A 21352-nucleotide genomic window follows, 5' to 3' on the forward strand; every position below is an offset into this window, starting at 1 on the left:
CTCTGCCATTCCGGCTCTGCTGTCCCTCGAGCATCCTCCAGCATCCCCGTGTGTCTCGAGCATCCTCTGGCATCCTGGTGTATCTCGAGCATCCTCCAGCATCTCGGCTCTGGTGTGCCTCAAGCATCCTCTGGCATCCTGGTTCCAGTGTGTCTTGAGCATCTTCCAACATCGCAGTTCTGGCATGCCTTGAGCATCCTTGAGCATCCTCCGGCATCCTGGTTTGGCTCAAGCATCCTCCAGCATCCCGGCTCCAGTGTATCTTGAGCAGCCTCCGGCATCCTGGTTTGGCTCAAGCATCCTCCAGCATCCCGGCTCCAGCGTATCTTGAGCATCCTCCAGCATTGCAGTGTGCCTCGAGCATCCTCGAGTATCCTCTAGCATCCTGGTGTATCTTGAGCATCCTCAGGTGTCCTCCAGCATCCTGGTTTGCCTCAAGCATCCTCCAGCATCCCAGCTCTGGTGTGCCTCGAGCATCCTTGAGTATCCTCTGGCATTCCGGTGTGCATCGAGTATCCTCTGGTGTCCTGATTCCAGTGTGCCTTGAGCATCTTCAAGCATCCTGGTGTATCTCGAGCATCCTTGAGCATCCTCCAGCATCCCAGGGTATCTCAAGCATCCTCAAGTGTCCTCCTGCATACTGGTGCATCTCGAGCATCCTCCAGCATCCTGGTGTATCTTGAGCATCCTCCAGCATCCCAGGGTATCTCAAGCATCCTCGAGCATCCTCCAGCATCCTGGTGCATCTCGAGCATCCTCGAGCATCCTCCAGCATCCCGGTGTATCTCGAGCATCCTTGAGCATCCTCCAGCATCCCAGGGTATCTCAAGCATCCTCGAGCATCCTCCTGCATCCTGGTGTATCTTGAGCATCCTTCAGCATCCCAGGGTATCTCAAGCATCCTTGAGCGTCCTCCAGCATCCCGGTGTATCTCAAGCATCCTCAAGCATCCTCCTGCATCCCGGTGCATCTTGAGCATCCTCGAGCATCTCAAGCATCCTCGAGCATCCTCCTGCATCCCGGTGCATCTCGAGCATCCTCCTGCATCCCAGGGTATCTTGAGCATCCTCCTGCATCCCGGTGCATCTCGAGCATCCTCTGGCATCCTGGTTCCAGTGTGTCCAGAGCATCCTTGAGCATCCTCCCGCATCCCATGTGCCTTGAGCATCCTCCAGCTCCGGCCCCCTGGCTCGGCCCCCCCCGCCGTGCCCCCCCCCCCCCATTTCCCCCCTCCCCACTGGCACAGCTCCACCCACACACGCATGTGAAACGAAGCACCGCCGCTAACGAGCAATTAATAAACCATCCACCACCACCCCCCCCGGCTCCTGTGCCCTTGGCCTGGGAGTTGGGGGGTGACGGGGGGGGGGGGGCCAGGACCCCTCCCATGGGGACAGAGTGGCTGACACAGCTGGATGGGACCCCAGGGTGGGTTCAGAGGTTTGGGGGGGTCCTGCACCCCCCCATGTGAAGGCAAAGAGGAGGCGGGGCGGGGGGGGGAAGGGATCCCTTTAATACCAACTGAGGCGGGGGGGGGGGTCCCTGCGCCCCCCACGTGTCACACGTGCGCTGCGTCCATGCGAATCCCACGTGCAAAGTGTGTCCCCCCCCGTGTCCGTGGGTGCAAACACCCTGGGGGGTGCGTGTGTCTGTGTGTCCCCCCCTCAGCCCCAGGTACATGCATGTGCACCCCCCCCCCCCCAAAAACACGCGTGCACAAGAACCCGTGTGCGTGCACACGTGTGTGCGGCTCCCCAGGGCGGGGGGGGGGGGGGGGTGACAGTGCGGTGGCCCTGGGGACACCCTGGGGGTGGCAGTGATGCGGTGGGGGGAGGGGGGGGACACCAGGGGACGCTGCGCGGTGTCGCCAGCGTCACCCGCCCTGGGTCGCGGGGGGGGGTGAGGGGACATGGGCACAGCCGTTGTCCCCAAAGTCCCCACCCGGGGTGGGGGGGGACCTGCCCGTGGCAGTAAAAAATAACCCTCCGGGAGCCCCAAAGCGGCGGCGGAATCTTAGAAAACAGGTAAAAAAGTCCCCGGGACGTCCGGTTCCTGCGCGGCCTCGGTGATGCGGTGGCCCTGGGGACAGAGGGGACATCGGGGACATCGTGAAGGGGACGGGGACCCCGGCAAAGCCAGCGCTGTGTCCCCAGTGCCAGCATCACCCTGTGGCGCTGTCCCCCTCCCCGCTGTGGGGACCAGGGTACCCCCAGTGCCCCAGGACGGTGTCCCAGTGACCCCCATGGGGCCCCAGTACCCCCCAGTTTCCCCCCGGTATCCCAGTGCGGTATCCCAGTAGCCCCCCCCAGTATCCCAGTGCAGTATCCCAGTAGCGCCCCCCATGCCCCAGTGCTGCTCCCATTGCCCCAATACCACCCCAGTACAGTGCCCCCGTACCCACCCAGTGTCCCAGTACAGTACCCCAGTACAACCCCAGCATCCCAGTGCACCCCCAGTGTCCCAGTACAGCTCCCATTGCCCCAATACCACCCCAGTGTCCCAGTACAGTATCCCAGTACCCCCCCAGCATCCCAGTACACCCCCCAGTGTCCCAGTGCAGCACCCCAGTTCCCCTCCCAGCATCCCAGTATACCCCCTAGTGTCCCAGTACAGTATCCCAGTACAGTGTTGTGTTCCAGTACCCCCCCAGCATCCCAGTACACCTTCCAGTGTCCCAGTACAGTATCCCAGTACACCCCCCAGTATCCAAGTACAGTATCCCAGTAGAGTATCCCAGTACCCCCCTCAGTGTCCCAGTACTGTCCCGGTGCCCCAGTACCCCCCACAGTGTCCCAGTAGTGTGTCCCAGTACCCCCACAGTGTCCCAGTACAGGTCCCCAGTACCCTCCAGTGCCCAAGTCACTGTCCCAGTGCCCCCCAGCGCCCCCCAGCACCCCAGTCACGCACCTACTGGCTGCTGCCCGCGCCCTGCCCGGCACTGTCCCTCGGTGCTATATGGGTGTCCCCGTCCCCCGGGCTCTGCCGCCCGTCCCCGTGGGTCCCTGTGGACACCAGGGTGTCACCTCAATGTCCCCAACCCGCAGCTCGGGGTGACCGGGGGGGTGACACGGGTCACTCACGCTGGCCGGGGCCGGGGCCACCCTCGTGTGTGGCCAGCGGGCAGGTGCCACCGGGGCTGTGGCTGTGCTCGGTGTCACCGTGGTGGCAGCAGCCGGTGGCAGCGGCCGCCTCCTCGTCCTCGTCCTGCGCCTGCTTGCACAGGTGATGCTCCACCATCATCTGCAGCTCTGCGGGGACGTGGGGACAGCGTGACCGGCCCCACGCTCCCGGTGACAGCGGGGGCCTCGTGTCCCCTCCGCTGGCATTTGCCATGTGGGTGGCTCCAAGGGCAGCGCCGAGGTGGTGACATCCGAGCCACCCGTCCCCTGTGTCACCCAGGGGACTGTCCCCCCCCATTGCCGAGGTGGTGACGTCCCAAGGTGGTGACATCCCCAGGTGGTGACATCCCACTCACCCATCCCCTGTGTCACCCAGGGGACTCTCCCCCACCATTGCCAAGGTGGTGACATCCCAAGGTAGTGACATCCCAAGGTGGTGACATCCAAGCCACCCATCCCCTGTGTCACCCAGGGGACTGTCCCCCCATTGCCAAGGTGGTGACATCCCAAGGTGGTGACATCCAACCCACCTGTCCCCCCATTGCCCAGGTGGTGACATCCCAAGGTGGTGACATCCAACCCACCTGTCCCCTCATTGCCCAGGTGGTGACATCCCAAGGTGGTGACATCTCACCCACCCGTCTCCTGTGTCACCCAGGGGACTGTCCCCCCCCATTGCCGAGGTGGTGACATGACAAGGTGGTGACATCCAACCCACCTGTCCCCTCATTGCCCAGGTGGTGACACCTCAAGGTGGTGACATCCCACCCACCCATCCCCTGTGTCACCCAGGGGACTCTCCCTCCTGCCATTGCCAAGGTGGTGACGTCCCAAGGTAGTGACATCCCAAGGTGGTGACATCCAACCCATCTGTCTCCCCATTGCCCAGGTGGTGACACCTCAAGGTGGTGACATCCTACCTGTCCCCTGTGTCACCCAGGGGACTGTCCCCCCCACATTGCCGAGGTGGTGACATCCCAAGGTGGTGACATCCAACCCACCTGTCCCCCCATTGCCCAGGTGGTGACATCCCAAGGTGGTGACATCCCACCTGTCCCCTGTGTCACCCAAGGGACTGTCCCCTCCCCCAGTACCTTTCATGGTGGGGGTGGTGCGGGAAACCTTCTTCCTCTGCCTGGGTGACATGGCCAGACCCGACTGCGAGTGACATGGGGGTGTCAGTGACCGGGGGGTTGGGGACACCCCCTGGACCCCCCACCCCCCCCATGGTGACACCCACCTTCAGCAGGGGGTTGGGCAGCCGGTCCTCATCGATTTCTGGGGGGGACAGAAGGTGACGGGTCAGCGCTCAGCTCCATCCTGCCCCCCCTGCCATGAACCCAGCCCCTCCGTGTCACCCTCTCTCACCCACGGGTGCTCAGGGGGGGCAGGGGACTGTGACACAGGTGCCATGCACTGTCCCCAAAGGCCACATGCCGGGTGTGGGGTCAATGACCGAGCAGCTCTTAAATGTCACAGCTGGTGTCCCCGTCCCAGTGTCCCCTGCGCGGGGGGTGACACGAGCAGCTGCTCCCCCCGCAGATGGATTGGCTGAGCCCCAGGGCCCGATCCTGCAGCAGGGACAGGAGGGGAGGGGGGGACATGGGGACAGTCCCAGGGTGGGGGACACGGTGCTGCTGTGACAAGATGACACCCGCTGCAACCCAAGTGCCCTGAGCGTCACATACGGAGGACCCTGAGTGTCACATCGGGGGGGTTCCCGGGGGGGTGACACACGCAAGGACCCACCTGGGGACGACTGATCGCTGCTCAGGACCAGGTTGGCCGGAGTCGGTCGGCGCCTTCGGATCTTGGTGGGGACAGCAGAGAGTCGGGACCCACAGCTGCACCCCCAGCCCCATAGCACCCCCCCCATGGCCTTTGTCCCCGGGGCGGTGGTGGCCCCGTGGGGACAGGGGACAGCAGCCAGGCCCTGAGTGTCGCAGCTCCCGTGGCCGGACACACGTGTCTTTTAAATCAACATTTCCCAACTAGCCTTAATGAGAGACGGGTGCTAATTATACCCCGGCCCCAGGAAGCGCCCGGCGACACCGGTGCGGTGACATTGGCGCGGTGACATCGGTTCGGTGACACCGCAGGGACCTGCCCTTCCTTTATGGACACAGTGTCCTTGCCCAAGGTCACCTGGAGCATCTTGTGCTGCTCCTGCCCCACATTCCACCCCCCATTGGTGACTTCAGTGTGTGGGGGGGTTGTGGCCCTAATAGAGGACTTGGTGGCCGTGCCGGGTGGCAGCGGTGACACCGCACCCCGCGTCCCCTTTCCCCGCTGACCCACTAACTCAGTTTGCTCTGCAAACACCGATTTCCCGGCGAGGATTCCCTAATGAGGCAGGCTGCCTAATGAGATGCTAATGAGATGCTAATGAGGCAGGCACGCGGAGGACGCCCCCACCCCACCCCACCCCCCGACCTCACCCCCCCCGGGCGAATCTTCTCCGTGTCGGCCCCGTTGCCATAGAAACCCGCGATCGGGGTTTTAAACGGAGATTAGAGGGAACCGGGAATTGCCGGGAATTGCCGGGAATTGCCGGGAAACGCCCTCCCCCCCCCCAACTCAGGGACCTCCCGTCTCTCCGGGGTCTGGGTCCAACCACCCCCCCCCACCCCAAGCCCAAAGATGGGGCTGGGAGGGGTCGCGCCCCCCCCGCCGGGGTTGGGGCTGGTCCTGGTGTCCCCGGTGACGTGTCCTGGGGACACCAGAGCCACCCCCGGGTGTGGGGCGGGCAGGGCTGTGTCCGCAGGGACAGGGTGGGGGACATCGGTGTCACCCGCTCAAGGTCACCCAGGCGGGGCTGAGCTGTGTTTGTTTCGCTGCTCCAGACTGGGCCGGGGACCCAGGCGTCCGGGCGGCTCCCGCCTTGACTCCCTATGGGGGGGATGCTCTGGTCCTTGCTCCATCCCTGCATCCCTGCGTCCCTGCATCCCTGCATCCATCCCTGCATCCATCCCTGCATCCTTCCCTGCATCCTCCCCTCCATCCCCCCCCAGCTCGGCCGGGCCATCGCGCTCTCCTGCCGCCGCTATTTTTAGATCAATCTCCACCATCGATTAAGAAAGTGCCACGGCCAAGAGCATCAGGAACCCGGCGGCCCGCGGTGGGGGGAGCGCCGCTGGGGGGGCCGCTCCCTTGGGCCTGGGGGGTCATCTGGGGGGAGCTGGGAGCGGGACTAGGACGGGATTGGGACCAGAATGGGATGGGGGACCTGAATGGGGTTGGGGATCAGAGTGGGATGGGTGAAGCTCATCTCAGCATGATGGAGAAAACACCCCCCCTCCCCCAACTGTCCCCCCCCCCAGCCTTGGGGACACGCTGCGCTCAGGGTGGACTTGGGGACTTGGGCAGGGACACAGGACTAAGTCCTGGGCCAGGCCTGGCACCCATGGGTGACACCAGGATGGGTGGGTGGATGTGCACAGCAGACAGGGGCCAAGGAGCTGTGGGACCTCTGGGGACATGGGGGACCCATGGGGACAAGGTCCTTCTAGAGGGTGGGGCTGGATGGGCTTGGGGACAACCCTGCAGGACATAGGGGTGACACAGCCAAGCCCTTCACCAGTGTGAGGGGGACCCACATCAGCTCTTCCCCTGCGGGGACACCCCAAACCAGGGGAACTGTAAACACAGGGAGGGGACATCAGCATTGTCACCTGCTGTCAGGGCCCTGTCACACTGTCAGGGGCTCCAACAGGTGCCGAGATGCAGCTGGAGGGGGGAAACTGAGGCAGGGACAGGCAGGTGACACCCCAGGGCAGGGTCACGCCGGGCACCCCATATCCCGGCTGTGCCGGGGGGTGGCACACGGGCACCCCCGCTCCCCACTGCAGCCTCGGTGGGTGCCGGGGGTCCCGCACCCACCACCCAGCAGCCCCCCCCCGGTTCTCCTGGTGGGGGGGCGCGCTGCAAATGAGCCGTGTGGCAGCCCCAGATGGTGCGTGGCCGTATTTAGCGACAGCGAGATGCTCGCCAGCGGGCGGCCCCCGCTCGCCCCCGCGCCGCTGGCAACAGGGGCTGCCCCCCCCCCGGGAGCCACCCAGCTGCTGGGGACCCCCATTCTGGGGGGGACACACACAGCCGGGACCCCCCCAACTCCTCACCATCCTTGTAGAGCTTCCCACACTTGGTGACAACGGGGAGTGGGGGGTGGTCCCCTGCAACCCCCAGAGTTGGGGGGCACAGCGGGATGGGGGTGATGCGGGCGGGGGGGGGTCGCAGGGACCCGGGGGTGCCCCTGGTTGTCCCTGGGCAGCTCTGCCGTGTCCCTTGGCCAGGCCATAGTGTCCCCAGTGCTATTCTGGGATCCCCTCCAGCAGGAGCAGGGGTTGAGCAAGGGCTGGAGGGACCTGGGGGCGCCGGGGGGGGCTGTAACCAAACACCTCCCCCCACCCCGGGACACCCCCGCGGTGTCGTGCTGAGCCAGCACATGGCCCTGGCACTGTCACCTCGGTCCCCACGGCCACCTCAGTCCCCACGGCCACCACGGGGCCAGGCAGCCCCCAGCCCACGGGGGGTGGCACTGGGGGTGTCGCCAACACCGCGGGGGGGCGAACACCCCTGCTAGCCCCCGGGTGGGTCCCCCCCACGCCACCACCGCCCCCGTGTCACCCAGCGCCCCGTCCCCCGCGCCCGGGGGTGTCACCACCGCCTCGACTCCGCCGCGGTCACACCGGGCGCCCCGTGTGTCCCCCCCCACCCCGTGCCCGCAGCCTCCCGCACCGGCCCCGGCAGGAGCAGGCGGGTCCCCCCAGCCCCAGTGCGTCCCCGGTGCGTCCCCGGTGTGTCCCCCCCGCCGTGCCCGGTGTCCCCACCTGCTCGGCCGCCTCCGGGTCCAGATGCGGCTCCAGCAGCGGCACCGTGAACTGGATCTTGCGGGGGCTGTTGGGCTCCATGACGGGCGGCGGCTCCGGCGGCTCCGGCGGCTCCGGCGGCTCCGGCGGCTCCGGCGCTCCCGGCCCTGCCCGCCCCGCCCCGGCCCCGCCCCGGCCCCGCCCCGGTGCCCGGTCCCGGTGCCCGGTCCCCGCCCGCGGTGGGACCTGGCGGGACAGAGGCGGGGACAGAGGGGTGGACACGGGGACACTGGGACAGACACACGGACAGATCCCGGGACGCTGGGACAGACACATGGACACAGGAACAGACACACGGATACAGGGGCAGACACACAGACAGATCCCGGGACACTGGGGCGGACACACAGACACAGAGACAGACACACGGACGGACCCTGGGACTCAGAGGCGGACACAGGGACAGACACACGGACGGATCCTGGGACAGACACGTGGACAGATCCCGTGACACTGGGACAGACACACAGACACGGGGTGAGACACATGGATGGATCCTGGGACACAGGGAGAGACACACGGACACCGGGACAGACACACGGACGGATCCTGAGACACGGGGACGGACACATGGGCAGATCCCGGGACACCAGGACAGACATGCAAGGACAAGGACGGACACACAGACAGACCTCGAGACAAAGGGACAGACACACAGGCACAAGAATGGACACTGGGACAGACACATGGACACAAGGACAGACCCCAGGACACCAGACAAGACATGCGAGCAGGACGATGGACACACGGGACACACGGAGACAAGGATGGACACATGGACAGACCCCAGGACACAAAGACAGACACACAAAACCAAGGATGGACACACAGACAGGCCCTGGGGCATTGGGGCAAACACACGGACACACGGACAGATCCCAGGACACAGGGACAGACACACAGGCCCTGGGACAGAGAGACAGTGGGACAGACAGTGGGACAGACAGTGGGACAGACAGCGGCATGTGGACAAAGAGCTGCTGGGACAGACACATGGGTGACACATGGACAGACAGACAGGCACATGGACCCAGGGGCACACAGCTGGACTGACAGACAGCAGGACACACACGTGCACCCCCACACATGCCCGCAGGTCAGGGCCACTGCTGGGGGGGTGACAAGGACAGGGCCACCCGGGGGGGACAAAGTCCAGCAGCGCCCGTTGTGACACGGGGCAGTTTCCTCATTGATCGCTAGGGACAAGGCTGGTGGCTCTTGGGGACCGTCCCCCCCCCGCAGTGGCCACCTGTGTCCGTCTGTCTGTCCCAACGAGGCCATTGGCGGTGGGCAGGGGGCTTGGCACGGTGTCACCCCCCCAGCTGGTTAAGTGTGAGGAGGTGTCACAGGGGGTGACAGTCGTGGCTTGGGGGGGGACACGGGTTGTCCCTGTGCCAGTGGGCAGGACAGAGGGATGGACAGAGGGACGGACAGAGGGATGGACAGAGGGGTGAACAGAAGGATGGACAGAGGGACAGACAGAAGGGTGGACAGAAGGATGGATAGGGGGATGGACAGAAGGACGGACAGAGGGACAGACAGAAGGGTGGACAGAAGGATGGATAGGGGGATGGACAGAGTGATGGACAGAAGCATGAACAGAAGGACAGACAGGGGGATGGACAGAGGGACGGACAGGGGGATGGACAGAGGGACGGACAGAGGGATATACAGAGGGACAGACAGGGGGATGGACAGAGGGATGGACAGAGGGACAGACAGAGGGATGAGCAGAGGGATGGACAGAGGGACGGACAGGGGGATGGACAGAAGGACAGACAGAGGGATGGACAGAGGGACGGACAGAGGGATGAACACAAGGACGGACAGAAGGACGGACAGGGGGTTGGACAGAGGGACAGACAGAGGGGTGGACAGAATGACGAACAGAGGGATGGACAGAGGGATGGACAGAGGGGTGGACAGAAGGATGAACAGAGGGACAGACAGAGGGACGGACAGGGGGATGGACGGAAGGACGGACCAAGGGGGGCGCAGGGTGGGGGTCAGTGAGACGGGGTGCACAGCGTGGAGGCCGCAGGGTGGGGGTCTGGGGGGGGGGGGTTCTGCACGGTGCCCCCCCCACCCCACGCTGGGGGTTCCCCCCCTGTGACACCCCCCCAGCACAGCCCCAGAGCCCGGGGGGGCGTTGGCCGCGGGCCCCCCCGCAGCAGCTCTGAGTGGTCCCATCACTTATTCATGCGGGCGGGGGGGGCGGCTGCCGCGGGGCTGCGGGAGCCGTTCACTAACTAGGTCACGCGGGGGGGGGCAGCGGGGGGGGGCTCCTGATCCCCGGGGGTGCCCTGGTTGTTCCCCCCCCCACCCCCAGCACAGAGTGGGTGCTGGGGGGACCCCCAATGGGGGTGCAGGGAGGGGGGTGCTGGGGGTGAGGATGAGGATGCACATGGTGGTGGTGGGGGGGGGGGCACTCCCCAGCTTAGTCCACGGGTTGAAAAGGCAGCGGGACCCCCAAACCCCCCCCGTGACCCCCCCACTTCAGTGTCCCGCTCCATCTGCCGCAGCCGCCGTGAATTATTGATGCCAAAAGCACTCGCTGAACCGCAGCCTCGTGACGCCGTGTCCCCCCCTGACCCCCCAGGGCCCCCCGGTGACCCCTTTAGGGCCCCCCAGTGACCCACCCAGGGCCCCCCGCTGACCCCCCCAGGGCTGTTCCTGCCCCCGGGGTTCAATTCTGCCCCATCCCATCTCTCCCCACCCAGGGATGCTCCAAACTGACCTGACCCCCCCACCCCAAGGGACCATAGAGTGTCCCTCCCCCCCCACCCAGGGACCCCCATGGTGGGTGCATGAGGGAGGGTCCCCAACCCTGCACCCCCCCCACCCACAGATGGTCCTGATGCCATCGGGGTGATGCAGCGAGAGCAAAATACAACGTGGGGGGGGGCTCAAGAAGGACAATGCAGGTGAAATACGGGGGGGCAATGTGGTTAAACCGGGACCCCCCCCCGCAACCATCAGCACCATCAATATTTGGTGGCACTAAATGCAATGTCCCCTGGTCCTCAGGGTCCGTACCCCCCCCGACATGTCCCTGCTGGGCTGTGGGTGCTGGATGGGACTGGGGGGTGCAGAATGAGACCGTTTTCCTGCTCCCCCCCCCAAAGAGGAGCCAGAGAGGGGCGATGCCAACGTGTCCCATCCCCGGGGGACGTGCAAACGCTCCCAAATCTTCTGCCCCCCCCCAAAACCCCGGGCAGGTGGAGGGAATGGTGAATTCAGGGTGATAACACCCCGGGGGGGGCACAGGGTGGTCCCAGCGCCGTGCGGGAGCTGCTTTGCCTTTTGGGATGGGATTGTAGCTACAATCGGCACCGAAAATGGGGTCCCAGGGGACCCACGGACGAGGGACCAGGGACGTCACCGCGGTGTCCCCACATCGGGGTGTCCTCGGGGGGGTCGACCCTGTCACCGTGTGCTGGGGGACACGCGGGGGGGTGCGATTGGCAAATAACCCATGGGGAAAACCACCTGTCACCCTCCTTGGACACACCAGAGAGCCACCAAGTGTCACCCCAGCCCGGCTTGTCCCCCTCCCCACGGGCAGGGGGGGGTCCCCCTTATCGCGGCCGCGCTGGGCCAGCCTGGCCAGCCGGTGATAAGCCACGCGTGCCACGCCGTCCCTTATCGCCGCGGTGGCACCGGCGGCTTGGCACGGCGTGACGGACGCAACAGGGTGCGAAGAACCTTCCTCCTCCTCATCCTCATGTCCCCTGTGCAATGTCCACCCCGCACATCACGCTGTTTGGGGACACCGCACCAGTCACCTCGTGGTCTTGAGACCCCCCGTTGGGTGTCACGGCCACTGATATGGCACAGGGGACCCATCCAGAAGACAAGTGTCCCCTGGGGTGACATGGGTGGCTCGCTTGCCACCCGGGCTATTATTAGCCACGCTCGCCCACGTGGGCGGCTCATTAAGCTTCTCCCGTTGTGGCAGCGGATGTGGGGCAACGCTTGAGGTTTCGCTGTTGAATTCTTCTTAAATTTCCTCTTCAAAACAGACGAGTTTCCTCCCTCCCCGCTGACGACAGATGCCGGAGGGGGTGGCCGGGCGCGGTGGGGGGGCGGCGGGACGCCACGGTCGATGGCCCCTCGCCGGGGATAGGCAGAGCTTGCCCGCCCTGCGCCGGTGAGTGTTGGATCCACGCGAAGGGTTTTGGGGGGTTGTGACCCAGGAGGGGCTGCGGGAAAAGGGGGGACTGGGGTGGGTGGGGGGGGGTGGATGGATTTGGGTTTGGGGAGGAAGACATAGCGCCATGGGGACCATGGGGACACCGGGCACCCAGGGGGGATGATTTGCGTCCCTGGGCAAAATGGAGAAGCTCTTTGTGGGGGTGGAGTGGGGACAAGGGGGGGTCAGGGCTGGGGACAGCAGGGGACAGTGCTCCCCCCACCCCCAGTTTGTGCACCCCCCTGCAAAGCCCCTTTGTGCCCCTCTGGGGGACACTGATGCTCACACAGGGTGGGATCCTGTCTGGAACGTCAGCCCAATGTGTGTCCGTCCCAGCAAGGGGCGAAATGGGGAAATGGTGACAGGGACACGCGGCACCTGCACCCCCCTCCACCGGGGACTTTCGGTGCAGCTGTGGCACTGCGGGGGGGGATGAACCGCCCTGGCCTTGGGCACGAGGGGACGGCGCCATAGTGGCCCCGAGAGCATTTCCCTTCCCATGACGGAGGAGACAGCTGGACCGGGATGTTCATGCTCCGTAACTCTTGGTGATGATGGAACTGGGATGTTCCTGCTCCATAACACTTGGGGATGGTGGAACTGGGATGTTCCTGCTCCAGTAACACTTGGGGATGGTAGAACTGGGATGTTCCCACTCCAGTAACACTTGGGGATGGTGGAACTGGGATGTTCCTGCTCCAGTAACACTTGGGGATGGTGGAACTGGGATGTTCCTGCTCCAGTAACACTTGGGGATGGTGGAACTGGGATGTTCCCGCTCCGTAACACTTGGGGATGGTGGAACTGGGATGTTCCCGCTCCGTAACTCTTGGGGATGGTGGAACTGGGATATTCCTGCTCCGTAACACTTGGGGATGGTGGAACTGGGATGTTCCCGCTCCGTAACACTTGGGGATGGTGGAACTGGGATGTTCCCGCTCCGTAACACTTGGGGATGGTGGAACTGGGATGTTCCCGCTCCGTAACACTTGGGGATGGTGGAACTGGGATGTTCCCACTCCAGTAACACTTGGGGATGGTGGAACTGGGATGTTCCCACTCCAGTAACTCTTGGGGATGGTGGAACTGGGATGTTCCCACTCCAGTAACACTTGGGGATGGTGGAACTGGGATGTTCCCACTCCAGTAACTCTTGGGGATGGTGGAACTGGGATGTTCCCACTCCAGTAACACTTGGGGATGGTGGAACTGGGATGTTCCCGCTCCAGTAACACTTGGAGATGGTGGAACTGGGATGTTCCTGCTCTGTAACACTTGGGGATGGTGGAACTGGAATGTTCCCGCTCCAGTAACACTTGGGGATGGTGGAACTGGGATGTTCCCGCTCCGTAACACTTGGGGATGGTGGAACTGGGATGTTCCTGCTCTGTAACACTTGGGGATGGTGGAACTGGGATGTTCCCGCTCCAGTAACACTTGGAGATGGTGGAACTGGGATGTTCCTGCTCTGTAACACTTGGGGATGGTGGAACTGGGATGTTCCCGCTCCAGTAACACTTGGGGATGGTGGAACTGGGATGTTCCCGCTCCGTAACTCTTGGGGATGGTGGAACTGGGATGTTCCCGCTCCGTAACACTTGGGGATGGTGGAACTGGGATGTTCCTGCTCCGTAACACTTGGGGATGGTGGAACTGGGATGTTCCTGCTCTGTAACACTTGGGGATGGTGGAACTGGGATGTTCCTGCTCTGTAACTCTTGGGGATGGTGGAACTGGGATGTTCATGCTCCAGTAACACTTGGGGATGGTGGAACTGGGATGTTCCCGCTCCAGTAACACTTGGGGATGGTGGAACTGGGATGTTCATGCTCCAGCAGCGTTCGGTGACAGATGGACCAGGATGTTCGTGCTCCGGTAGCACTTGGGTGCCTCATGCATCTTATCTTGGTCCCATGCACCTTATCTTGGTCCCGTCAGCTCTTCCGTTCGCTGCAGCAGCGCTGTCCCCGTCCCCCCCAGCCCCAGGCGCAGCGGGTGACACTGGCACCCCCAGCCAGGACCAGGGACCGGGTTTGGAGCTGGGGGGCTTCACTTCACCCACGACCCCAGCGCCAAAGGACCCCAAAGGGGACCCTGCGGTGGTCACGTTATGTCACTGTGGTCACCCCATGTCACAGCTCTCATGTCCCTGCAGGGTGACCCCCCGCCTGGCGCTGCGGCCATGGAGGGGACATCGGTGCTGAGCCCGTCCTGGTGGGAGAAGCGGCGAGCGTGGGCGCGGCAGAGCCGGAGCTGGCGACCCACAGTCCCCGATGAGGACGATGTGGCCCCCGACGAGGACGATGTGGCCCACGACGAGGACGATGTGGCCCCCGCCACCCACCATGTCCCCGAGCTGCCGACCCCCCACCTGGACGACGTTTTTCTTGAAGGTCACTGGAGTCCTGGGGATGCAGACGGGACAGGGGTGTCCCCAGTGCTGTGTCACCTCACGGGTGTTTGTGTCCCCCCCCCCCACCCCAGGAAGCCCCTCCAGGAAGATCGAGATGTGGCTGCAGGAGTGTGGGTGAGTTGGGGGGGCTGTTGGTGTCACCGTGGTGGGACAACACCAACACCCCCTTGGCCCTTCTTGGAAGCTGTGGGTGCCAGCAGGACGGTGACATCTGTGTCCCCCCCCTCGCCACTCAACCCCAGGTGACATGTAGCCATGGGGGGTCACTAGGATCTCCGGGGGGGGTTTGGGGGTCTCTGAGGGGACCCTCGCCTTGCACACCCCACCCTGGCACCCACCGCACCCTGTGCCCTGTCACCTCTGTCCCCACCGCCTGTCCCACCTTCCCCCGCCCCGGGATGGGGCTGTAATGGGGTTTGTCCCCCCCAGGTCACTGGTGGAGGAGCCGGGCTCGCCGGGTCCCTTGGGTACGTCACCTTGGTCCCCATGGCTCTCCCGGGCGCTGCGTGTCCCTGTGTGTCCTCAAAGGCCACCCGGGCCGTGGGGTGGGGAGGTCCCCGAGGACCTCGGACGTGTCCCCAGCTCGGGGTGTCCCTGCAGGGTGTGGGAACAACGGGACCAGCTTCGAGGACGACCTGACGCTGGGAGCTGAAGGTACCGGCCACCCTTGGGTGTCCCCTCCTGCCGTGTCACTGTCACCCCATGACCAGAGGCAGAGCAGGGGGGACGCAGCCACCATCCCCAATTTTGGTGGGATGTCCCCAGGCTGTGCGTCCCCTCTGTGGCAGCAGGGGAGGACATCTGTCTCCAAACCCCCTGTGTCACTCGTGTCCCCTCTCTGCTCCCTTTTCCCAGCCCTTCTGCTACTGGGGAGCCACGAGGTTACAGGCAGGTGAGCTTTGGGGTCCGGGGGGTTTGGGGACATTGTCCCCTTCGCTCAACCACGTTGTCCCCCAGATCCCCGAGGGACAAACCCCCCAGTGTGGCCTCCAGCGCCCTCTCCAGCCTCCCCACCAAGACCAGTTGCAGGTAGGAGCTGGGGGGGAGCAGAGGGGGGGTCTATGTCACCCCTTTGTCCACGTGGGGGTGACACGGGGCTGTCCCCCCGCAGCGTGGCAGAGGTGACACGGGGCTGTCCCCCCCGCAGCGTGGCAGCGGTGCCACGGGGCTGTGCCCCCCCACAGCGTGGCAGCGGTGACACGGGGCTGTCCCCCCCGCAGCGTGGCAGCGGTGCCACGGGGCTGTCCCCCCCTCAGTGTGGCGACTGTGACACGGGGCTGTCCCCCCTGCAGCGTGGCGGCGGTGCCACGCGGCTGTCCCCCCGCAGCGTGGCGGCGGTGCCACGGGGCTGTCCCCCCCGCAGCGTGGCAGCAGTGACACAGGGCTGTCCCCCCCGCAGCGTGGCCGCGGTGCCACGGGGCTGTCCCCCGCAGCGTGGGGCAGTGACACGGGGCTGTCCCCCCGCAGCGTGACAGCGGTGACACGGGGCTGTCCCCCCCGCCAGTGTGGCAGCGGTGACACGCGGCTGTCCCCCCCCGCACAGCGTGGCGGCGGTGACATGCGGCTGTCCTCCACGCAGCGTGGCGGCGGTGACACGGGGCTGTTCCCCCCACCAATGTGCCAGCGGTGCCACGGGGCTGTCCTCCACGCAGCGTGGCGGCGGTGACACGGGGTTGTCACCCCCACAATGTATCAGCGGTGCCACGGGGCTGTCCCCCCCGCAGCGTGGCGGCGGTGCCACGGGGCTGTGCCCCCCGCAGCGTGGCGGCGGTGACACGCGGCTGTGCCCCCCGCAGCGTGGCAGCGGTGACACGGGGCTGTCCCCCACGCAGCGTGGGGCGGTGACACGGGGATGTCCCCCCCACAGCGTGGCAGCGGTGACACGCGGCTGTCCCCCCCGCAGCGTGGCGGCGGTGCTGGCGTGGCGGCAGGAGGACGCCGAGGAGATCCTGGCCAGCTTGGGCTTCGTTTGCAGCGAGCCGGGGGCCATGGCCCGCGTCCCCCCCCCGCTTCCTGGCCGCCCCCTCCCGCGCCAGGGGCATCGACGTCGGGCTCTTCCTCCGCACCCAAGCGCGGCGGCTGGAGACGGAGGAACCGGGGCTGGCGCTGGCCGGTGGGTGACACACAGGTCCCCATGTCCCCGTTGAGGTGATGGGAAAGGTGCCCCCGTGCCTCAGTTTCCCCACCGTGGCTCCTGGCCCCCCAGGTCGCTTCCAGCAGGCGCGGGCTCTGGCTGTCACCGCCGACACCTTCTTCTGCCTCTACTCCTACGTCTCACGGACCCCCGTGCGGTGCATCTGTCCCCCCCGCCCCGCCTGGCCGTGTCCCCGCGTCCCCGACACGCGTGTGTCCCCCCCAGCCCAGCCCGCCACCCTCTCGCCCGTTGAGAGGCTGAAGAAGGTCGTATCCACCATGTCTCTCTACGTGTCCCCGCGGAACGGGGACAGCCTGGGGGACAAGGACAATCTGCGGGATGGGGACAACCCGTGGGGGACCGGGCAGGTGTCCCCTGTGTCCCCTGCCCTGGGGAAGGGGATGTGGGATGAGACGTTTGGGTTGGACGTGACCGATGTCCCCACGGGCTGGGGAGAGGATGGGAACACGGGGACAGTGCAGCACCCTTGGGGAGCAACGAGGGGTCCCCAAGTGCCGCTGTCACCTCGCCTGGTGTGGGGTGTCCCCGTGTGTCCCCATCACTGTGGTGGGGAGGGGGAGCGGGTGATGTCCCCAAGCCCAACCGCAGTGGGGACACTGACTGGAGCTGCATGGGGACACGCAGAGCGGTGCTGTCCCCATGGCAGCGGTGACAGCCCCACGGGGGGGACCGGGGACGCTCCGTGGCCCCCGAGAACAGGACAGGGGGAGCACCAGCTGGACGCTGCTGCAGGTGTCACCTTGTCCCCAGCGCCGGGTGCCCCGTCCCCCTACACCAAGGACCCCCAGGACTCCATGGGGACACGTTCCCCCAGCCCAGACACCCCAAGAACTGGAAGACACTGGAGTGGGGACCAGCACCTGGGGGGCCCCCTGGAGGACACCGGACACCCCCCTGGGAAGGTCCCCATGTCCCCCTGTCCCCACTGGCAGGAATCGGGTGACTCCTTCGAGCTGGAGGAGGTGAGGAGTGACACCGGGGTGGTGGGGACAGTGGGGACAGTGGGGAGGTCCCTTTGGCTGCAAGTGGTGGTGGGTGCGCTGGGGGGAAATGTCCCCAGAGTGGGAAATGTCCCCAGAGTGGGAAATGTCCCCAGGTTGCTCCCTGGCTTTAAAGCTTTGAATGATTTCGGAGTGGGAGGGGGCACAGGACTCGTGCCACGACGGCGGCTCTTGCACACGCGTGTGCACACACACACACACGTGACACACACGTGTGCACTGACACGCCACGTCCTGCCCGCAGCTCCCGAGCACCAGCGAGGACGATGACGATGACGATGACAACGAAGGTGACACCCACGAGGAATCCGGTCGGTCCCTCTGTCCCTCCATCAGCATCCGGAGAAGTGAGTTGGGGGGCGTCCCCTCGTCTTGGGGGGCAGCAGGGCTGCCAGCCCCACGGGTGCCCAGTGCCAGCGTGTGTCCCCATGTGTCCCCGTGTGTCCCCATGTCCCCGTGCCGCAGGTTTCATGCTGCACGGTGGCAGCGGCCGGTCCGACAGCAGCGGCTTCGTGGAGGAGCCGGTGTGGGGACACCCACCCGCCCGGCTTTGTGACACCGACCAGACGGCCTGAGGCCACCGCAGAGGGACCAGCGCTGGTCCCTGCGACGCCAGGAGCCGCGGCCGGGGACAGACGGACTGCACCGGGCCACCGCGTTTGGGACACAGGGACCGGCCCCAGCTCAGCGCACACGCGTGTGTTTGCGTGTGCACGCGTGTGTTTGCCTGTGCACGTGGGGGTGTTTGGCACGGAAAACTCCGGACTTTGGTCCCAAGGAGCACACGTGTCCCCAATGTCCCCAACCTGCTGGCTCTGGTGGTCACAACCGCACCAGGACAGCACTGGGGACATCTGCCCTGGCATTGGGACAGCACTGGGGACACGTCACCCAGACTGGGACAGCATTGGGGATATGTCCCCCAACCCAGGACAGCACTGGGGACATGTCACCCAGACCGGGACAGCACTGGGGACATCTGCCCTGGCATTGGGACAGCACTGGGGACATGTCACCCAGACTGGGACAGCACTGGGGACATCTGCCCTGGCATTGGGACAGCACTGGGGACATGTCACCCAGACTGGGACAGCATTGGGGACATATCACCCAACCCAGGACAGCACTGGGGACATGTCCCCCATCTGCCCTGGCATTGGGACAGCACTGGGGACATGTCACCCAGACTGGGACAGCACTGGGGACATCTGCCCTGGCATTGGGACAGCACTGGGGACATGTCACCCAGACCGGGACAGCATTGGGGACATGTCCCCCAACCCAGGACAGCACTGGGGACATGTCCCCCATCTGCCCTGGCATTGGGACAGCACTGGGGACATGTCCCCCAACCTGGGATGGCACTGGGGACATATCACCCAACCCGGGACAGCAATGGGTATGCGTCCCCCAACCCGGGACAGTGCTGGGGACATGTACCCCAACCTGAGATGGCACTGGGGACGTGTCCCCCAGACCAGGACAGTGCTGGGGACGTGTCTCCCAACCTGGGATGGCACTGGGGACATGTCACCCAACCCGCTTCTCCTTCATCCGTCTGTCCTGCCACCCACCGTAGGATTTTTCTCCATCTCCATCCTGCTCCTCACCTCTTTTGTCCCTCTCTTTGTCACCCGGTCATTCTCCCTGTCCCTCTCTCTGTCACCCGGTTGTTCTCCCTGTCCCTCTCTCTGTCACCTGGCCTGTCTCCCTGTCCCTCTATTTGTCACCTGGTCTTTCTCTCTGTCCCTCTTTGTCACCCGGTCATTCTCCCTGTCCCTCTCTCTGTCACCTGGCCTGTCTCCCTGTCCCTCTGTCACCTGGTCATTCTCCCTGTCACCTGTTTTTTCTCCTTGTCCCCCTCTTTGTCACCTGGTCTTTCTCTCTGTCCCTCTCTTTGTCACCCAGTCGTTCTCTCTGTCCCTCTCTTTGTCACCTGGTCATTCTCCCTGTCCCTCTCTCTGTCACCTGGTCTTTCTCGCTGTCCCCCTCTTTGTCACCTGGTCGTTCTCCCCATCCCTCTCTTTGTCACCTGGTCATTCTCCCTGTCTCTCTGTCACCTGGTCGTTCTCCCTGTCCCTCTTTGTCACCCGGTCATTCTCCCTGTCCCTCTTTGTCACCCGGTCGTTCTCCCTGTCCCTCTCTGTGTCACCTGGCCTGTCTCCCTGTCCCTCTCTTTGTCACCTTGTCTTTCTCTCTTCTCCGCACGGGGCGGAATAGAAAGAGAACGAAAAGCCCGTTGAATATGCAAAGTGCCTCGGGTCAATCTGTATGCAAATAGATGCGTTTATATATATATTTATTGATATATATTTTTCTATGTATTGTATCTTTGTATATATATATATATATGTATTTGTACATATACATTTATATGTGTCTATGTATACTTTTTATCTATATTATTGTCACAGGGGCTGTCCCTTCCCTCCTCTGGGACCAAAATGCTGCTGGTTTGGCTGGGGAGTCGAGGGACATGGGGACATGGGGACAGGGATATGGGGACAGGGACAGGGATGGGGACATGAGGATATGGGATATGGGGGCATGGGGATATGGGGACATGGGGACATGGGGATATGGGACATGGGGATATGGGGACATGGGGACACAGGGATATGGGACATGGACACATGGGGACAGAGGAACATAGGGACACGGGGAGATGGGAACATGGCAATATGGGGACATGGGGACACAGGGACATGGCGATATGGGACATGGCAATATGGGGACATGGGGACACAGGGATATGGGACAGGGAGACATGGGACATGGCAATATGGGGACAGGGGGACATGGGGACACGGGGACATGGCGATATGGGGACATGGCGATATGGGACATGGCAATATGGGGACATGGGGACACAGGGATATGGGACAGGGAGACATGGGACATGGCAATATGGGGACAGGGGGACATGGGGACACAGGGACATGGGAACATGGCAATATGGGGATATGGGGACATGGGGACACAGGGATATGGGACATGGGGACACGGGGACATGGCAATATGGGGACATGGCGATATGGGACATGGCAATATGGGGACATGTGGACATGGGGACATGGGAACATGGCAACATGGGGATATGGGGACATGGGGACACGGGGACATGGGGACATGGGAACATGGCAATATGGGGATATGGGGACACAGGGACATGGCGATATGGGAAATGGGGATATGGGGACACGGGGACACAGGGATATGGGACATGGAGACATGGGGATATGGTGATATGGGGACATGGTGATATGGGACATGGCAATATGGGGACATGGGGACATGGGGACACGGGGACACAGGGACATGGGACATGGCAATATGGGGACATGGGGACATGGTGATATGGGGATATGGGGACATGGGGACATGGGACATGGGGACACCGGGATACGGCGACATGGGACATGGGGCCGGGGCTGAGCTGCGCGGGCGGGCGGCGGGCTGGGGATAGGGTGTGGCAGGGGCGTGGCCAGTGACAGGGTGTGGCTGGGGGCGTGGCCAGGCCCGGGGCGGGGACACGTGCTGTGATTGGCCGGGACGGGTGTCCCCAGCCCCGTTCCCGGGCGGCGCGGGGGGGCGGCGCCATCTT

General features: G+C 64.4%; 2 protein-coding genes across 4 annotated transcripts; one reads left to right on the top strand and one right to left on the bottom strand.

Moving 5' to 3' along the window:
- Positions 1–1990: 1990 nt before the first annotated feature.
- On the bottom strand, positions 1991–8102 carry PPP1R1A (protein phosphatase 1 regulatory inhibitor subunit 1A). Its single transcript, XM_080360499.1, has 7 exons — positions 7949–8102; positions 4869–4929; positions 4360–4397; positions 4214–4277; positions 3081–3248; positions 2908–3002; positions 1991–2079 (listed from the first exon to the last, which is right to left on the bottom strand). The coding sequence occupies exons 1-6, from the start codon at positions 8027–8029 to the stop codon at positions 2908–2910; spliced, it is 507 nt and encodes a 168-aa protein (XP_080216625.1). The 5' UTR covers positions 8030–8102; the 3' UTR covers positions 1991–2079.
- A 3616-nt stretch (positions 8103–11718) lies between these two features.
- Positions 11719–20113, top strand: TESPA1 (thymocyte expressed, positive selection associated 1). 3 transcript variants are annotated; one of them, XM_080360408.1, is made up of 11 exons: positions 11719–12137; positions 14335–14572; positions 14664–14706; positions 15022–15059; positions 15193–15246; positions 15448–15480; positions 15550–15621; positions 16496–16705; positions 16799–17709; positions 17993–18095; positions 18214–20113. In XM_080360408.1, the coding sequence occupies exons 2-11, from the start codon at positions 14362–14364 to the stop codon at positions 18321–18323; spliced, it is 1785 nt and encodes a 594-aa protein (XP_080216534.1). In that variant the 5' UTR covers positions 11719–12137; positions 14335–14361; the 3' UTR covers positions 18324–20113. The 3 variants fall into 3 exon arrangements, with proteins under 3 accessions (XP_080216534.1, XP_080216536.1, XP_080216535.1); XM_080360410.1 differs by having other exon boundaries at positions 17498–17709; XM_080360409.1 differs by lacking the exons at positions 15448–15480; positions 15550–15621.
- The last annotated feature ends 1239 nt before the right edge of the window (positions 20114–21352 follow it).

This window comes from Nesoenas mayeri, assembly GCF_963082525.1.
Source record: "Nesoenas mayeri genome assembly, chromosome: 28".
NCBI lineage: Eukaryota > Metazoa > Chordata > Aves > Columbiformes > Columbidae > Nesoenas > Nesoenas mayeri.

What these genes read in the sequence shown, in the direction of transcription:
- TESPA1 (XM_080360408.1), top strand. Translation starts at nt 14,362, where the DNA reads ATGGAGGGGACATCGGTGCTGAGCCCGTCCTGGTGGGAGAAGCGGCGA. An exon ending in GGACGACGTTTTTCTTGAAG is followed by an intron (nt 14,573 to 14,663) that starts GTCACTGGAGTC and finishes CCCCCACCCCAG; the next exon opens with GAAGCCCCTCCAGGAAGATC. An exon ending in GGGGAGCCACGAGGTTACAG is followed by an intron (nt 15,481 to 15,549) that starts GCAGGTGAGCTT and finishes GTTGTCCCCCAG; the next exon opens with ATCCCCGAGGGACAAACCCC.
- PPP1R1A (XM_080360499.1), bottom strand. Translation starts at nt 8,029, where the DNA reads ATGGAGCCCAACAGCCCCCGCAAGATCCAGTTCACGGTGCCGCTGCTG. An exon ending in CACCACCCCCACCATGAAAG is followed by an intron (nt 3,249 to 4,213) that starts GTACTGGGGGAG and finishes ACGTCCCCGCAG; the next exon opens with AGCTGCAGATGATGGTGGAG. An exon ending in TGGCCCCGGCCCCGGCCAGC is followed by an intron (nt 3,003 to 3,080) that starts GTGAGTGACCCG and finishes TGGTGTCCACAG; the next exon opens with GGACCCACGGGGACGGGCGG.